The sequence below is a fragment of the Mobula hypostoma genome, assembly GCF_963921235.1.
Source record: "Mobula hypostoma chromosome 13 unlocalized genomic scaffold, sMobHyp1.1 SUPER_13_unloc_1, whole genome shotgun sequence".
NCBI classification, from domain to species: Eukaryota; Metazoa; Chordata; class Chondrichthyes; order Myliobatiformes; family Myliobatidae; genus Mobula; species Mobula hypostoma.
Genome location: NW_026948145.1, coordinates 342822 through 361372, shown reverse-complemented (window position 1 = coordinate 361372; position 18551 = coordinate 342822). Strand labels below are relative to the sequence as shown.

At 47.7% G+C, this 18551-nt stretch overlaps 1 protein-coding gene across 5 annotated transcripts in view; it reads left to right on the top strand.

Moving 5' to 3' along the window:
• LOC134341276 (ubiquitin carboxyl-terminal hydrolase 2-like) overlaps positions 1 to 18551 on the top strand; it is a 60054-nt gene that overhangs the window by 5425 nt on the left and 36078 nt on the right. For all 5 annotated transcript variants that reach the window (XR_010016740.1, XM_063039142.1, XM_063039139.1 and 2 more), the window contains exons 2-5: positions 2714 to 3641; positions 6520 to 6579; positions 15903 to 16026; positions 17616 to 17727. Coding sequence is in view for 4 of the 5 variants with exons in the window: in XM_063039142.1 (XP_062895212.1) it covers positions 2748 to 3641; positions 6520 to 6579; positions 15903 to 16026; positions 17616 to 17727 (1190 nt within the window). In the remaining variant the exon portion in view is untranslated. The remainder of the gene's footprint in view (positions 1 to 2713; positions 3642 to 6519; positions 6580 to 15902; positions 16027 to 17615; positions 17728 to 18551) is intronic.

Genomic DNA, 18551 nt, shown 5'->3' with positions numbered 1-18551 from the left:
GTTGTGTCAGGATATTAACCTCTCCTCTGTAGGCTGTCTCATCGCTGCTAGAAATGAGGCCGATCAATATCATGTCATCTGCAAATTTGATCAGTAGATGAGAGCTGTCTGTGGCAGCACAGTCATGCGTGTAAAGGGTTTATTCCAGATCTCATACTCTCAGCAGCCTCACACACCTAGCATCCCTATTGCCACTTCCCTCACAAACCTGAAACACCTATGGTGTCTTCATAGATATTAATGCAGTTCCCTCACACTTTACATCAGTATCCCCTCTGCCCCAACATCCTACATCACTGACTGTATCCCCATTAACAATCAAACTCAGTAACTCCTCTTCCGAAGCCCTGTGTCACTGACTGTATCGCCACTGACAATTCAACTCCCTCAGTAACCCCTCTCCCAGAGCCCTGTGTCACTGACTGTATCCCCACTGACAATTCAACTCCCAGAGTAACCCCTCTCCCCGAACCCTGTGTCATTGGACTGTATCGCCACTGATGTTAATCCAGTTTCCTCAGTAACCCCTCTCCCCAAACCCTGTGTCACTGACTGTATCGCCGCTGACAATCCAACTCTCTCAGTAACCCCTCTCCCCCAGAGCCCTGTCACTGACTGTATCCCCGCTGATGTTAACCAGTTTCCTCAGTAACCCCTCTCCACAAACCCTGTGTCACTGACTGTATCCCCATTAACAATCAAACTCAGTAACCCCTCTCCCTGAGCCCTGTGTCACTGACTGTATCCTCACTGACAATCCAACTCCCTCAGTAACCCCTCTCCCCCGAGCCCTGTGTCACTGACTGTCCTAGGTAGACCCTTCCCCAACACCCTGTGTCACTGACTGTTGATAGATAGACCCTTCCCCAACACCCTGTGTCACTGACTGTCGATGGATAGACCCTTCCCCAACACCCTGTGTCACTGACTGTCGATAGGTAGACCCTTCCCCAACACCCTGTGTCACTGACTGTCGATAGGTAGACCCTTCCCCAACACCCTGTGTCACTGACTGTCGATAGGTAGACCCTTCCCCAACACCCTGTGTCACTGACTGTCGATGGATAGACCCTTCCCCAACACCCTGTGTCACTGACTGTCGATAGGTAGACCCTTCCCCAACACCCTGTGTCACTGACTGTCGATAGGTAGACCCTTCCCCAACACCCTGTGTCACTGACTGTCGATGGATAGACCCTTCCCCAACACCCTGTGTCACTGACTGTCGATAGGTAGACCCTTCCCCAACACCCTGTGTCACTGACTGTCGATAGGTAGACCCTTCCCCAACACCCTGTGTCACTGACTGTCGATGGATAGACCCTTCCCCAACACCCTGTGTCACTGACTGTCGATAGGTAGACCCTTCCCCAACACCCTGTGTCACTGACTGTCGATAGGTAGACCCTTCCCTAACACCCTGTGTCACTGACTGTCCCTAGGTAGACCCTTCCCCAACACCCTGTGTCACTGACTGTCGATAGGTAGACCCTTCCCCAACACCCTGTGTCACTGACTGTCGATGGATAGACCCTTCCCCAACACCCTGTGTCACTGACTGTCGATGGATAGACCCTTCCCCAACACCCTGTGTCACTGACTGTCGATAGGTAGACCCTTCCCCAACACCCTGTGTCACTGACTGTCGATAGGTAGACCCTTCCCCAACACCCTGTGTCACTGACTGTCGATAGGTAGACCCTTCCCCAACACCCTGTGTCACTGACTGTCGATGGATAGACCCTTCCCCAACACCCTGTGTCACTGACTGTCGATAGGTAGACCCTTCCCCAACACCCTGTGTCACTGACTGTCGATAGGTAGACCCTTCCCTAACACCCTGTGTCACTGACTGTCCCTAGGTAGACCCTTCCCCAACACCCTGTGTCACTGACTGTCGATAGGTAGACCCTTCCCCAACACCCTGTGTCACTGACTGTCGATAGGTAGACCCTTCCCTAACACCCTGTGTCACTGACTGTCCCTAGGTAGACCCTTCCCCAACACCCTGTGTCACTGACTGTCGATGGATAGACCCTTCCCCAACACCCTGTGTCACTGACTGTCGATGGATAGACCCTTCCCCAACACCCTGTGTCACTGACTGTCGATAGGTAGACCCTTCCCCAACACCCTGTGTCACTGACTGTCCCTAGGTAGACCCTTCCCCAACACCCTGTGTCACTGACTGTCGATAGGTAGACCCTTCCCCAACACCCTGTGTCACTGACTGTCGATAGGTAGACCCTTCCCCAACACCCTGTGTCACTGACTGTCGATAGGTAGACCTTTCCCCAACACCCTGTGGCATTGACTGTCCCTAGGTAGACCCTTCCCCAACAGCCTGTGTCACTGACTGTCCCTAGGTAGACCCTTCCCCAACACCCTGTGTCGCTGACTGTCCCTAGGTAGACTCTTCCCCAACACCCTGTGTCACTGACTGCCCCTAGGTAGACCCTTCCCCAACACCCTGTGTCACTGACTGTCGATAGGTAGACCCTTCCCCAACACCCTGTGACATTGACTGTCCCTAGGTAGACCCTTCCCCAACACCCTGTGTCACTGTCCCTCAGTAATCCTTCTTTCCCCATTCACTTGTGTACTGACTATGACCCCACTGATGTTAGTCCAGCTCCCTCACATCCTCTGTCAGTAATCCCTCTGCCTCACTGCCCTGCCTCACTGACTGTATTTGCTCTGCTTCCCTCCACAGGGCCGTCATTCCTCCAGCCTCACCGTGATGAGAGATGCCTCAGCCCTCTTCACTCCGCCCCCCTCATCACAGCCACCTCCTTCCTACTCCCCTGACCCCAAGACCTACCCGCCGTCCCCTGCCTGCCTCAGCCCGCCCTGCACCGAGGGACCCCAGTCAGGAGCGGATAGCCCCCAGCGGGGTCAGGACCAGCGAGCTGCCTCCTGCCAGCCGCCAGCCTCCGGCTAAGCCTCGCCCTCTGCCCCCGGGGCCTGGCCCGCTGGATCAGCGGGGGAGGAGGCTGGAGATAAAGAGTCGGGGGCCTCGGGCTCAAGTGCAGCCCGTCCTCTCCAGCTCCTCCACAAAGCGTGCCCCCATCCGGGCTGATCACTCGCTGGGGATGAAAGTTGCCCTGCTACCCAACCCACCTTCCTCCACCTCTTCCTCCTCCCCTTCCTCCTCTCCCTCCTCCTCTCCCTCTGCCTCGCCCCCTGCCCAGCCCTTGCCCGGCTGTTCCCGGGACCGCTGGGGTGTGCGGGAGTGCCTGCGCAGCCTGCCTCGCCCTGAGCTCCGCCGCTCACCCTCTCTGGGGCGGTTGGAGATTTTGGAGCGGGTCTCCAGTCCTGAGCTCCGCCGCTCGCCCTCCTTGGGGCGGTTGGAGATTTCGGAGCGGGTCTCCAGTCCTGAGCTCCGCCGCTCGCCCTCCCTAGGGCGGCTGGAGACCCAGGAGCGGGCGCCCGTCCTGCGGCGCAGTTCCTCTCTGCGGGGGCTGCGTGGAGATCCTGAGGCGAGGCCAGCTGGGGTGATGGTGGGGGGAGGAGGAGGGGGATCAATCGGGCCTGGGCTGACGGACCTGCTCCCTGGCACTTCCCGGACTTCCAGCAGCTCAGCGGCACCCTCTCATGGCCGACAGACCCACCCCAGCCAGGAGCAACAGCACAGGAACCAGGTGAGCCTCCCTTAGCCCTTCATCAGCTGGTTGTAGGGGGTGGTCAGCTGCCGAGCTCACTCTAACCGCCCGCCTCGGTCCCCAGCCCTGGCCACTCACCCTCACCTCTACCTCCCCCAACTGGTTTCCAATCTCTGGTGGACCACAGTGCCCCTTGGGCTTCTCTGTGTCCCCAGCTCCTTATGATTCAGAGCACCCACCATGTCTGGTTACATAGAACACAGAACATTACAGATCCTTTGGCCCAATATGCTGTGACAATGTATATAAACCTACTCCATGATCAATCTAACCTCTCCCTCCTATAGAATCCTTACTCTTATTTTTCTTTCACCTATGTACCAATCTAAAGGTCTCGTAAATGTCCGTATTGTATCAGCCTCAACTACCACCTCCAGCAATACATCCAGGTACCCAGCACTCTGTGTAAAAACCTACCTTTGACATCTCATAGATTTCCCTGCAATCATCTTAAATGGATGTCCTCTGGTATTGGCCATTATCACCCTGGAAAAATGGCACTGGCTAATATCCATAAGACCATAAAGTGTAGGAGCAGAATTAGGCCATTGGCCCACCTAGTCTGTTTTGCCATTCAATCATGGCTGATCCTCAGCCCCACTCCCCGGCCTTCTCCCCGTAACCTTTGATGCAGTGGCCCATCAAGAACTATCAATCTCTGCCTTAAGTACACCCAACGACCTGACCTCCACAGCTGCCAGTGGTAACAAATTCCACAAATTTACCATCCTCTGGCTAAATAAATTTCTGCGCATCTCTGTTTTAAATGGACGCCCCTCTATCCTGAGGCTGTGCCTCTTGTCCTGGATTCCCCCACCATGGGAAACATCCTTTCCATGTCTAATCTGTCTAGGCTTTTAAACATTTGAAAGGCTTCAATGAGATCCCCCCTCATCCTTCTAAATTCCAGAGAGTACAGGCCCAAAGCCATCAGACATTCCTTATGTGATAACCCTTTCATTCCTGGAATCATCCTTGTAAACCTCCTCTGAGCCCTCTCCAATGTCAGCACAACTTTTCTTAGATAAGGAGCCCAAAACTGTTCACAGTACTCAAGGTGAGGCCTCACTAGAAAGCTTCAGCATCATATCCCTGCTCTCGTATTCTAGACCTCTTGAAAGGAATACTAACATTGCATTTGACTTCCTCACCACGGACTCAACCTGCAAGATAACCTTTTGCACAAGGGCTCCCAAGTTCCTTTGCATCTCAATTTTTGGATTTTCTCCCTGTTTAGAAAATAGTCTACACATTTATTTCTTCTACTAAAGCGCATGACCATACATTTTCCAACGTTGTATTTCATTTGCCACTTTCTTGCCCATTCTCCTGATCTGTTTAAGCCCTTATGCAGCCTACCTGTTTCCTCAACACTACTTGCCCCTCCACCAGTCTTTATATCATCTGCAAACAGCAATAAAGCAATATCACGTGAGTCACACCACTGATTCGAGGAGCTGCACTGTCGGGGTCTGCCAGGCCTTTCCTGCTTTTTCCTGCCTCTCCCTGACACTGGCTGGATGGGTGGGTGTCACAGCAAGTCTGCTGACACTGGTTTGCTCCTCTGACCTATTAGCTCTCTTCTCTCCGCAGGTTTTTGCCCCTTCAAGGCATCCTTCTCCAATCTGCTCCCACTCACCTGCTTCATAGTTCCTCAATAAGTGAAACTTACTGTGACCAGAGCTCTCCCTGACTTCCTGTTGGTCACAGAGCATTGCACAATGTTCAGTTCCATTCCCACCTCAGCAGGTGAAGCAGCCCATGCTTGCAACAAGACCCAGGCAACATTCAGACACACGCTGAGAAGTGACAAGTAGCAGTCACACACACACATAGGTACCGGGCAGTGACCATCTCCAACAAGTGAGTATCTGACATTCCCATCATCAAGTCCCCACCATTAACGCCATGGGGTCACCACTGACCAGAAACTCAACTGGATCAGTCACATCAACACCCTATCTACAGGAGCAGCTCAGAGACTGGGGATCCTGTGGGAGTAACTCACCTCCTCTCCCCAACACCTCTCGCCATCAACACCTCTCCCCCATCAGCACCTCTCCCCCATCAGCATCTCTCTCGCCATCAACACCTCTCCCCCATCAGCACCTCTCTCCCATCAGCTCAGAGACTGGGGATCCTGTGGGAGTAACTCACCTCCTCTCCCCAACACCTCTCGCCATCAACACCTCTTCCCCATCAACACCTCTCCCCCATCAGCACCTCTCTCCCATCAACACCTCTCCCCCATCAGTACCTCTCTCCCATCAGCTCAGAGACCAGGGATCCTGTGGGATTGACTCACCTCCTCACACCCCAATGCCTTTCCCACATTCATGAGTGGGGAGTGTGATGGAACACTGTCCTCTTGCCGGAGTGAGGGCAGCTCCAACAACTGTAAAGAAGGTCATTACACTCCAGGACAAAGCAAACGCTCAATCGGCTCCCTAAACACTTCTTCCACCACCTTAAGCACTCCTTCCCTCAGCTTCCATTAACACCCCCATTTGTCCCCTCTCCCTCCAAACACTCCCTTCAACACCACATGCGGGTTCCCCTCCAAGCCCTTCGCATTCCATACGGGGAAATATATCAATGGTCCTTCCCTGTCACTGGGTCTACATCCTAGAATTTCCCCCCCACCCCAACAGCCCTCTTCACCAGAAGATGTCAGCAGGTCAAAAAGGTAGCTCACGTCCCGCTGTCTCCAGGGTAACGAGGGATGGCAATAAATGCTGGTCATCTCGATCTCAGTTTCAAGATAAAACAATCCTCATTTGTTAACTTTGGATGTACTGGTATGTTAAATACGCAGCACATCCATCAGTTTGTCCTTTTATTCTCTTTTATTTTCCAGAGGGATATGATCATCTCCATCGGCAATGGTCAAATTGGACTTAGGAACCTTGGAAATACGGTGAGACTGAAGGGAGCAGGAGTGACCTTGTGTGAATGGGAGGACATGTTACCAGGGGAATAAGAGGGAGCATGTAAATGAGAAGATGACAGGGGAGAGTGTAAAGTGGAAGACATCGAGGGAAGCATATAACTGGGAGATCGGGGCGGGGGGAGCATGTAAATGAGAGGACAATAAAGAGAGAGGAAATAGGAGGGTCTGTGACTACACAGTAGTGCAAGGCACTGGGCACGAACAGTGGTCCTCTTCACTAGAGTCAGGTTACACGGGTCATTTTCGGCTTGCAGGAGGGTCGGTACCCAATGGGGCCACGGGGGTCAGTGCAGGGCCTCAACTATTGAAGCTCTGGGAGGCAGCAGCTGAGTGCAACTGAGCCAGACCTGCTGAGGAGACAAGGATCAGTGTGTTCTCCAGTATTGGGGGCACTGAGAGTCCACAGAGGGATATAGATAGGTTAAACAGGTGTGTAAAAGCTGGCAGATGGAGTGTATTTGAGGTCATCCACTGTAATATGAGGACAGAAGAACAATCAGAATGGGGTGAAAGTAGAGACTGCACTGCAGAAGGATTGGGAAGTCCAGTGCATGAAGCACATAGAGTTGGCCTAGATGTTCAGCAAGTGATCAGGAAGGCAAAGGCAAAGTTGCAAAGGGTGTGGAATATAAAAGCGGGAGTCCTGATGCAATTTCACAGCAAACAGCTTTGGTCTGGTCCTGAAGGAGCAGTGGACTTGTGTTGGAGCTGTGCAGAGAAGGTTCCCTGGGCTGAACCCCACGGTGGACGGGGCGATGTGTGAACCAGAGCTAAAGAAAATGGACACATGGAAATGAGGGGTGAAGTTGTGAAGCAGATAGGCTTCCAGGGAAATTGATGGGGTGGCTGCTGAGAGGGTATTCAGGGGAATCTAGGGCATATGTTGAGATAAGGGATCATCCACTTCAGGAGGAAGTGAAGAGAAATTTCTTTGAGGGGATGGCAGCTCTGGAACTCTCCCACCTGTGGAAGTGGAGTCATTGATTGTACTCAAGACAGAGATGGTAGATGGTGGTGGGGAAGGACGACATTGTCCAAGATTGGATCAGCTAGAGGTACTGAATGGCCTTACTGCCATTACAGTGTTTTTGTTGATTGGGCCTTTAGGGAATGCTAGGGATGAGTCGAGTCTGTGGGGAGAGCTAATGTTCCAGGTCACAGTAGGTCTGAAATCAAAGCCATCTGAAGATACAGAGATGTGCAGGGGTGGGAAGAGGCGGAACTGGGGATCTGGATGTCATCAAGGCTGATGGTCCTGGCTGGGAGGGAACGGAAGAAGGATGGCTAATCCCAGCTGATATGTGTGGATAACAGGTAAATAGAGAGGAGTGAATGAGGAGGTGGGAGAGGGGAAGGAAAGATTATGTGAACTATGAGTTGCAGAGCATGATACTCACCAAAAATGTGAAGTTGTGGAGACTTAGGAATGCTTGCCACATCAGGCAGCGTGTACAGAGAGAGAAAAACTGGATTACATTGCAGGTGGATCAGGTCTAGCCAATTCTGAGACAAACTGGAATGCCTGGTTATCTGAAATAGTTGAAGTCAATGTATATCTAGTTAGATGAGGTGATCTTCCTCAAGCTCATGGTGAATCTCACTGGAACACTGCAGGAAAGTCAGCAGGTTAGAGCAGGCGATGGGGTGGAGCATTAGTAAAATCAGGGCATGCTGGAGACTAGTCAGCGTCTGTGTAGAGAGAAGAAGGATAACTACATTGAAAGGGGTTTGAGTCAGTTGAGAAAGAGTTGGGAGCACTGACATCACATACTGCAGCGATTCAAGAGCACACACCCTGACAGAGGAAGTGACCAAGGCGGATACATTTGATGAGATGCCTCAGAGGAGAGGGGCTTGTAGGGTTATGGGATGAACACAAGCAACTGAGACGAGCAGGGAGGATGTGTGGTTGGCATGTACAGGTTGGATCTAAGGGACCTTTTCACTCTGTGGCTCGCTCCCGGCAGGCAGCTGGGGAAGTGGCAGCCTCGTCAGTGATAGCTGAGACTGTGAAGGTTATCCTAGCCATGGATGATGATATATTCAACTGGTGTAACCAACTGGATACACAACTTGCTTGGTGGTTGGATATAGAGGGAGGGTTGCTATTCAGATTGGAGGCCTGTAACCAGTGGGATGTCACAGGAATCAGAGCTGTTGTTTTCTCTTTAATTACAAATTATGAGTTAATGTGCTTAGCAATGTTAATAAATTTGTGCATGACACCAGTGAAGAAGATTTTTTTTATTACAAAGGAATATGGCAAATGAATGTGTGAGGAATAAGCGCAGGGACAAAATTTAGATTTATGGATCGTTGGGATCTCTTCTGAGGAAAGTATGACCTGTACAATGGGGACAGGTTACCTACCTTACAGGCAGGTTTGCTAGGGCTGATGGGAAAAGTTTAACCTAGTTTGGCAGGGGAATGGGAGCCAGTAATAGATCAGAGGATGGAGCAGTTGGTGTAAAGGTAGATGCAATCTGTAGAGAGACTGTGAAGATAAATAGACTTTGGATAGAACAGGAATGCAGTCAGTCAGAAAGGTTAAAACGTGTTTAATGCGAGAACAATTTAAAGCACAGTCAGTACAGGGTACTATGATGTTGTGGTCATTACATAGACTTGGCTGTCACAAGGGCAGGAATGGCTACTGGATGTTCTGGTGTTCAGATATTTCAGAAGAGACAGGGAGGGAAGTAAACAAGGTGGAGGAATGGTATTGCTAACGGATTGTATCACGGCTGTAGAAAGGAAGGACATTGTGGAGAGATTGCCTACTCAGTCAGTGTGCATGGAAGTCAGAGAAATAGGAAGGAAATATTCCCTCTATTGGGAGTATTCTATAGATCCTCTAACCCCACCACCCCAATAGCAGCAGAGACACCGAGGAACAGATGGGGTAAGGACATTTTGGAGAGGTGCAAAAATAACTGGGTTGTTGTCATGGGTGATTTCAACTTCCTAATATTGGTTAGCAGCTCCTTAGTGCAAGATGTTTATGAGGGGCAGAATTTGATAGGCGTCTGGGAAGGATTCCTAACCTAATATATGGACAGGCAGACTAGAGCAGAGGCCACATGAAATCTAGTACTAGGCCATGGACCTGGTCAGGTGACAGATTTCTTGGGCAAGAATTTTGGACCACAACCTTTTGCATAATTATGGACAAAGATCAGAGAAAACCATATGGGAAAGTATTTAATTGGGAATTAGCCATAATCCTGGCTCTGAGGCATAGCAGGGAAGGGTAATATCAGGTAGAGTGATATTGTTAAGAGACTTGATAGCGGCCATACAGGAGCTTCTGTAGTCATGAAAGAGACACCAAGGTGGTGCGTTACCTCTTAGGTACTAGGGTCAAGGATGCCTCAGAGTGGCTGCAGAATATTCTCAATGGGGAGGGTGAGCAGCCAGAGGTCATGGTACACATTGGCACCAAGGGCATAGGTATAAACGGGGAAGAGGTTCTGCGAAGTGAGTACAGGGAGCTGAAAGACATAGATTCAGAAAATGTAGAATCCTTGTGGGTAGAGTTAAGAAACTGCAAGTGTAAAAAGATCCTGTTGAGAGAAATATACAGGCCTCCAAACAGTAGCCAGGATGTGGGATACAAATTACAACAGGAGGTTGAAAAGGCATTTAAAAAGGGCATTGTTACGATAGACATGGAGAATTTCAATGTGCAGATAGATTTGGAAAATCAAGTTGGTGCTGGATCCCAAGACTTGGAATTTGGAGAATGCCAATGAGATAGCTTTTTAGAGCAATTTCTGGTTGAGCCCAGCAGAGGAAAGGCAATTCTGGATTGGGTGTTATGTAATGCAACAGATTTGATGTATCAGTATTTCAGTGGAGTAAAGGGAATTACAGTGGCAAGAGAGAGGGATTGGTCAAAGTTGTTTGGAAGGGAACACTAGTAGGGATGATGGCAGAGCAGCAATGACTGGAGTTTCTGGGGGCAATTTGGAAGGCACAGGATACACACTGTACATCTCAAAGAAGAAGCATTCTCAGCAGAGGATGAGGCAACTGTGATTGACAAGGGAAGTCAAAGACAGCATAAAAGGAGAAGAGAGGGGATACAACACAACAAAGATTATTGGTTATGTTTGAGGATTGGGATGCTTTTAAAAACCAGAAGAAAACAACTAAAAAACTAATAAGGAATTGATGGAAGAGGTAGCTGAAGAGATTGTGGAGGCATTAGTGTTGATCTTTCAAGAATCACTGGATTCTGGAATGGTTCTGGAGGACAGAAAAATTACGTGTCACTCTACTCTTTAAGAAGGGAGGGAGGCAGAAGAAAGGAACTTATAGGCCAGTTAGCCTGACTTCAGTGGTTGGGAAGATGTTGGAGTCCATTATTAAGGGTGAGGCTTTGGGGTACTTGGAGACACATGATAAAATAGGCTGAAGTCAGTATGGTTTCCTTCAGAGGAAATTTTGCATGGCAAACCTGCTGGAATTCTTTGAGGAAATAACAGACAAAGGAGAGTCGGTGGATGTTGTTTACCTAGATTTTCAGAGGGCCTTTGTCAAGGTGCCACACATGAGGCTGCTAAACAAGGTAAGAGCCAGGAAACATGGATAGAGAACTGGCTGTGTGGCAGGAGGCAAAGAGTGGGAATAAAGGGGCCTTTTCTGGTTGACTGTTGGAGTGGTGTTCCACCGGTCGATGTTGGGACCTTTTCTTTTCATGTTATATGTCAATGATTTGGATGATTTTGTGGCCTTGGTGAGTATGATTAAGAAAATTTGAAGGCATTGTACACATACACAAAGAACAGGAGGATGATTAGAAATGAGGGTAGGACTGATCAGAACTATAAGAAGAAACATGCCCAAGGTAGAGGAGGTCCTTATTGAATACTTTGTTTCATTATTCACCAGTGAGGGGACAAATGTGAGGTCAGTGTAGAATAGGCTAATGTGCTGGAAGATGTTGAGGTTAAGAAAGAGGATGTATTGGATCTTTTGAAAATATTAGCACAGATAAGTCCCTGGAGGCGGGCAAACTATACCTCAGGTTTATACAGGAAAGTGAGGATACATATTGCCGCACCATTGACAGAGATTTTTGCATCCTCACTGGTCACAGAAGTAGTACCAGACTGGAGGATGACAAAAGTTATGCATTTGTTTAAGAAAGTAATAGGGACAATCCTGAAATTATAGACCACTGAATCTTACATCAGTGGTGGGCAAACTATTGGGGAGGATTCTTAGGGGCAGGATTTACAAGCATTTGGAGAAGCATGGTCTGATTACGGATAGTCAGCATGGCTTTGTGAGGGGCAGGTTGTGTCTCAGAGCCTGAAGTGACAAAACAAGTTTTATTTTATTTACAGTATGGTACAGTATGGAACAGGCCCAGCAGCCACCTATTTAACCCTAGCCTATTCACAGGTCAATTTACAATAACCAATTAACCTACTAACCTACATAGTCTTTGGACTATGGGAGGAAACAGGAGCACCCAAAGGAAACTCTGAGCTGTACTACCATCGTGCTAACTGCTGGAACCCAAAAGTTCGGGAATCAGACCCTGATTTCCTGCGTGAAAGTGGAGATACCTTCCACTATACTAATGTAGAGTAGTGATGTAGTGTATAAGGATTGTAGTAATGCATTCTGCAAGGGTCATTCAGAATATGATAGTCTCATTCAGAAAGCTAGAAGACATCGGATCCAAGGAAACGGCAGCATGGATTTGGAATTAGCTTGCCCACGGAAGGTGGAGGTTGATTGTAGGTGGAGTGTATTCTGCTCTTCATGATTTGGATGAGCAAGTGGAAGGATGAGTTAGTTATGCAGATGGCAGGAGGGTTGTGGATAGCATAGAAGCTTGTCATATAGTTACAACAGGCATTGACAGGATGCAGATGTAGATGGCAAGATGGCATTGAGCCTGGGGTTTACCTCCAGAACAAGCTTTCTCTTTATTGCAAGCTGACATGAACAGGAATGTCACTTGTCCCAGAGCAATTGTTCCCCAATCCATTATTTAGTATTCGTTATTTTTATGCTACTGTACTTCATATCTACAAACACTTTACTCCCCACTACCTCTACCCGATATAGAGTGAGGAAGCCTTTTGAAATGCCAAGCTAAAGCAGCTACATTTTAAGATAGATAGTAGGTAGATACTTTATTAATCCTAAAGGAAATTAGAGTCATAGTCGCATTACAAGTGTGCAGATATACAAATATATAAATATTAGAAGTAAGAAAGAATGAAAAGTAAGTTACCTGAAGCAGTCTAACAGGAGGGGGGTATCACTTCCTCTGCTATAGGTGGAGTCATTACAGAGAATAGCCGAGGGTAAGAATAATCTCGTATAGCGCTCTTTGGAGCAGTGTATTTGTCTTAGCCTATTGCTGAAAGTGCTCTTCTGTTCAGCCAAGGTGGCATGCAGAGGGTGAGAAACATTGTCCAGAATTGCCAGGGTTTTCTGTAGGGTTCTTTGTTCTACCACAGCCTCCATGGTGTCCAAATTGACTCCTGTGACACAGCCAGCCTTTCTAATCACTTTATTGAGCCTACTGGCATCACCCATTTTGATGCAATTGCCCCAGCATACCACAGCGTAGAAGATTGTACTGATGACAGCAGACTAGTAGAACATGTATACTCCAAAGGACCTCATTCTCCTCAGGAAGTAGAGGTAACGCTGGCCTTTCTTATACACAGCCTCTGCTCCACTCAAGTCTGTCATCCATGTGCACCCCCAGGTACTTGTAGGTCCTCACCATCAGTAGCAACAGGGAGCAGTGCAGCTTGGTCTCCCTGAAGACCATCACCATCTACTTGTCTTACTGATGTTCAGCTGCAGTTGATTCAGCTTGCACCATTTGACAAAGTCCTCCACCAGGGCCCTGTGTTCATTCTCCCATTCTCGTTATACACCCAACTATTGCTGAGTCATCAGAGAATTTCTGCAGATGATATGACTCAGTGTTGTATCTAAAGTCTGAGGTACGAAGGGTAAACAGAAAGGGAGCCAATACAGTCCCCTCTTATAGCCATGTCTGACAAACTGTGATGAGCTGTGTGCAGTTCCACTTTCACCTTATACACACAGTAGCCACCTTTTGAGGTACGTCGGTACACCTTGATAATACAAATATGTTATTCACATCAAACATCAGGATGGGTAAGAAATGTGATCTAAGTGACTGCCTGTGGGATGATTGTTGATGCTAGATGGGGTGGTTTGAGTATCTTAGAAACTGCTGCTCTTCTACAATTTTCATGCACAGCAGTCTCTAGAGTTTACAGAGTCTGGTGTGAGAAACAGTAACCAGTGAATGGCAATTCTGTGGGCAAAAGCGCCCTGTTAATGAGAGAGGTCAGAGGAGAATGGCTGGACTGGTTGAAGCTGGCAGGAAAGTGACAGTAAGCTCAAATAACCACATGTAACAAGAGTGTGCAGAAAAACATTCAGAATGCACAACACGTCAAACCTTTAGTGGATGGGCTACAGCAACAGGAGAGCATAAACACAGCCGTTGCTCGGAAAGTAAACAGGTATGAGTTCACTGACGATAGTGACTTGGGCCTATGAGTCTGTTGCTGGCTTTCGTTGGCCCCCTATATCTCACAATTACATGTTCACCCACCCCCCCGCATCTCTCTACTGTGTAACAGAACCAAGAATTCATTATTCCCTGTATGAATTTACTACCACTCAGAGCCAGGCTGAAAAGTGACAGATGGAGTACGATGTGGGAAAGTGTGAAGTGATACACTTGGGAAGGTCAAGCTTGAAGGCAGAATACAAGGTTACTGTAGGACTCTTAGCAGTGTGGAGGGACAGGGGGATCTTGGATTCAGAGTCCACACATCCCTCAAAGTTGCTGAGCAAGTTGATAGGGTAGTTAAGATGTGTGTGTTGGCCTTCATTAATGGGGGGGAGGCAGGAATTGATTTCCAGAGCCACAAGGTAACGTTGCAGCTCTATAAATGGTTAGACCACACGGAGTATTGTGTTCAATTCTGATCGCCTCATCATAGGAAGGATGTGGAAGCTTTAGAGAGGGTGCAGAGGAGATTTACTAGAATGCTCTCTGGCTTCGAGAACAGGACTTGGGAGGAAAGGTTGAGCAAGCTCGGGCTTTTCTCTTTGGATTGAAGGAGGATGAGAGGCAACTTGGTAGATGTGTACAAGATGATAAGAGGCATAGATAGGAGTGGACAGCCACAGCCATTTACCTTAGATGTCAATGGCTAATACAAGTGGACATACTTTTAATGTGATTGGAGGAAAGTATAGGGGGAATGTCAGAGTGGTAAGTGTGTGGAATGCACTGCAAGGTGTAATAGCAAAGGCAGATATATTGGAGACATTTAAGGGCCTCCTGGATAGGCACATGAATGAAAGAAGAGTGGGATGGAGGGTTGATGGATCTCGGAGTAGGTGAAAAGGTCCTCCAACATTGTGGGCCGAAGGGCCTGTACTGTTCTATGTTTTAGATCTACTGGGAAAGTAGGCCAAAGCAGATGGAAGTTAACTCTAACTAGTGTGAGGTATTGCACTTTGGTGAATTAAACTAGGACAGAGCTTAGACAGTAAACGGTAGTGCTCGGTAGAACAGAGGACCTAGGGATGAAAGTGGCAGGGTGGTAAAGAAGGCTCTTGGCACTCTTGCCTTCTTCAATCAGGGCATTGAGTATGGGAGTTGGGATGTCATGTTACAGCTGTAAAGTTAATTGATGAAATCCCACTTGGATTGTCCACTTGTATGCAATTGTAGTCACCCATTATAGGAATGGTATCACTGAGCTGGAAAGGGTGCAGACAAGATTCGCGAAGATGGTACCAGAACTAGAGAGTCTGAGTTACAGTATATGGAGAGACTGAATAGACTGGCATTTCTTTTTTCTCTGGAGTGTGGGAGGCTGAGGAGTGACCTTAAGGGGTATAAAATCATGAGCATAGATATTAGTCTGTTTCCTAGGGTTTGGCAGTCTAAATCTAAACGGCAAAGGTAAAGGGCAAAGACTGAAGATGGACTTGGGACAACTTCTAAGAGGGTCTATGGAATTAGCTGACAAAAGATGCAGCTTCAAAGGTGGATTAAAATTACAATGTTCAAAAGATAATTGAACAGGTACATGAATAGGAAAGGTTTAGAGGGATATGGGGCAGATGCAAGCAAAAACATCCAGTTGTGATAGGGAACTTGATTGGTATGCAGAGAGTTGGGCTGAAGGGCCGTAAGCATGCTGTAAAACCAATGAGTCTGTTCAGCTCACTGAACTGACACAGAGCGTTTGGTTCCACAGTGTTTCATGAATGCTATTCTCCAGTGTCTGAGCAACACCAGGGAACTGCGGGAGTACTGCATCCAGAAGGAGTATCGGCTGGATGTAAATGGATTGGGAAAGAAACATTGTGAACTGATGGATGGTAAGAAGAATGTGAATGGGGTGATGTAATGTACAGGGAAATCAGACAAAATATATATACAGGGATACAGACGTGTTGTATATACAGGGAGATACAGACATTGTATATAAACAGTGAAATACAGATACAGTGTGTATACAGGGAGATACAGAGAGATACAGACACGGTGTATATACAGGGAGATACAGACACGATGTGTATAGAGCGAGGTACAGACACGGTGTATATACAGGGAGATACAGACACGGTGTGTATAGAGCGAGGTACAGACACGGTGTGTATACAGGGAGATACGGACACGGTGTATACACAGGGAGATACAGACACGGTGTATACACAGGGAGATACAGACACGGTGTATATACAGGGAGATACGAACATGGTGTATATACGGGGAGATACAGACATGGTGTATATACAGGGAGATACAGACACGGTATATATACAGGGAGATACAGACACTATATACAGGGAGATACAGACACGGTGTATATACAGGGAGATACAGACACTATATACAGGGAGATACAGACACGGTGTATATACAGGGAGATACAGACACTATATACAGGGAGATACAGACACGGTGTATATACAGGGAGATACGAACATGGTGTATATACGGGGAGATACAGACATGGTGTATATACAGGGAGATATAGACACGGTGTGTATACAGGGAGGTACAGACATGGTGAGTACACAAGGAGATACGAACACGGTGTATATACAGGGAGATACAGACACTATATACAGGGAGATACAGACACGGTATATATACAGGGAGATACAGACACTATATACAGGGAGATACAGACACGGTATATATACAGGGAGATACAGACACTATATACAGGGAGATGCGGACACAGTGTATATACAGTGAGATACATGGTGTCTGCATGGAAGTACAGACGCGGTGCATATACAGGGAGATACACTATATACAGGGAGATACAGACGCGGTGTATGTACAGGGAGATACAGACATGGTGTATATTCAGGGAGATACAGACACGGTGTATATACAGTGAGATACAGACACGGTGTATATACAGGGAGATACAGACACTGTATATTGCAGGGAACATCAATCTATGTGTATATTACAGGCTATTTCAGCCCTTGTGTACAATATAGGGAGCATTGGTCCCTGTGGATATTACAGGGAACATAGGTCCCCATGTACATTAAAGGGTATATGAGATCCCATATTCAATATAGGGAGCACTGGTCTCCGTATATATTGCAAGGAACAGTAGCAGTTCTTTTATTTTGGAGAAAAATATTTCCTCTGTATGTTGTTGGTTGTATATTTCTTACTTAGGCTAATGTATTTTTTCCACTTTGCTCGTGTGAAATTGTTTTGTTTTTCCATTTTGTCATCTCTTTATATTTTCCCCTCTTTCTCTCTTCCCCCACCCTCCCTCACTCTCCCTCTACCACCACTACCTCTCCTTCCCTTTCCCACTGCTTTGTTTCCTTTTTCTTTTTCTCCCTGTTTGAATCTCCCTCTATCTCTCCCTCCCTGTCTCGCTTGTCTTCTGCCCCTCCCCTCTCTCCATTATCTCTTCTCTTGCCCCTTATAGCCTTTGCCGATCTGATTGCTGCTCTTTGGGACCCCATAAGCTCAGGTTCTGTCAGTCCATTGCGCTTCCTCCAGACATTCCAGAGATTCGTTCCACACTTCATTGGATACAGGTGAGCTGTGGAGGCTCCCAACCCTGTCAATCACTCCATCTTCCTGCGGAACCTGTCTCTTCTTGTGTACCTCCCCTGTCTCCTGGGACATTGATGTAGCAGAATTTATCGTTCATCCTTGGCTGCCCGTGATAAGGTTGGGGTGCGTTGTCTTCTTATACCACTGCAGTCCTCTGTTACAAAGGGGGTTCTCGTAATTAGACAGTGATGATGAAGGAACACACTCAACCTCTCCTGGTAAGACCTTACTGGCCTGGATGGATCCAGTCACCCCTAGTGCATGTGGTGTGGACCTCCTTAGACAGAGGGGGAACATTGTGTCTGTGCTCCAGGTGAGGTCCCACAAACACTCTTTCCATTGCTACTGACCCTTCCCCCCTGTTACACCCTCCCTTCCATAGTTATCACCAACCAACAGTGAGATGTGGGAATAATTTGCCGTTTCCGTGTGCTGATCTCCTGTATTCAGTATATGCGGACACCACATTCCTCTACAACCAGCCTCTGTCCACAGTGCTCTGCTTTTCAAGACTGAAGAGTATTGTGTGAACACAGCAGTTCAATTACTGGTCTAGTGACAGAAGCTAAGTTAACAATCCAATGTCCCAGGTCTAATTAGGGATTGATTGTAAATTGGCTGGGAATCCAAATTCAGTTAAAAATTCAATCGTGATCAAGAAAATCCGGCTGGATAGTGATAATGTAAGGAGACTTAGAGATTTAGGGTAGGTTTATGTAAGAATATGTGTGTTTTGGTCTGTGCAAACTGTGACTGACATTGAACACAAAATCTCCCTCTGGTTGACCAATGTTCCATAAGGAAA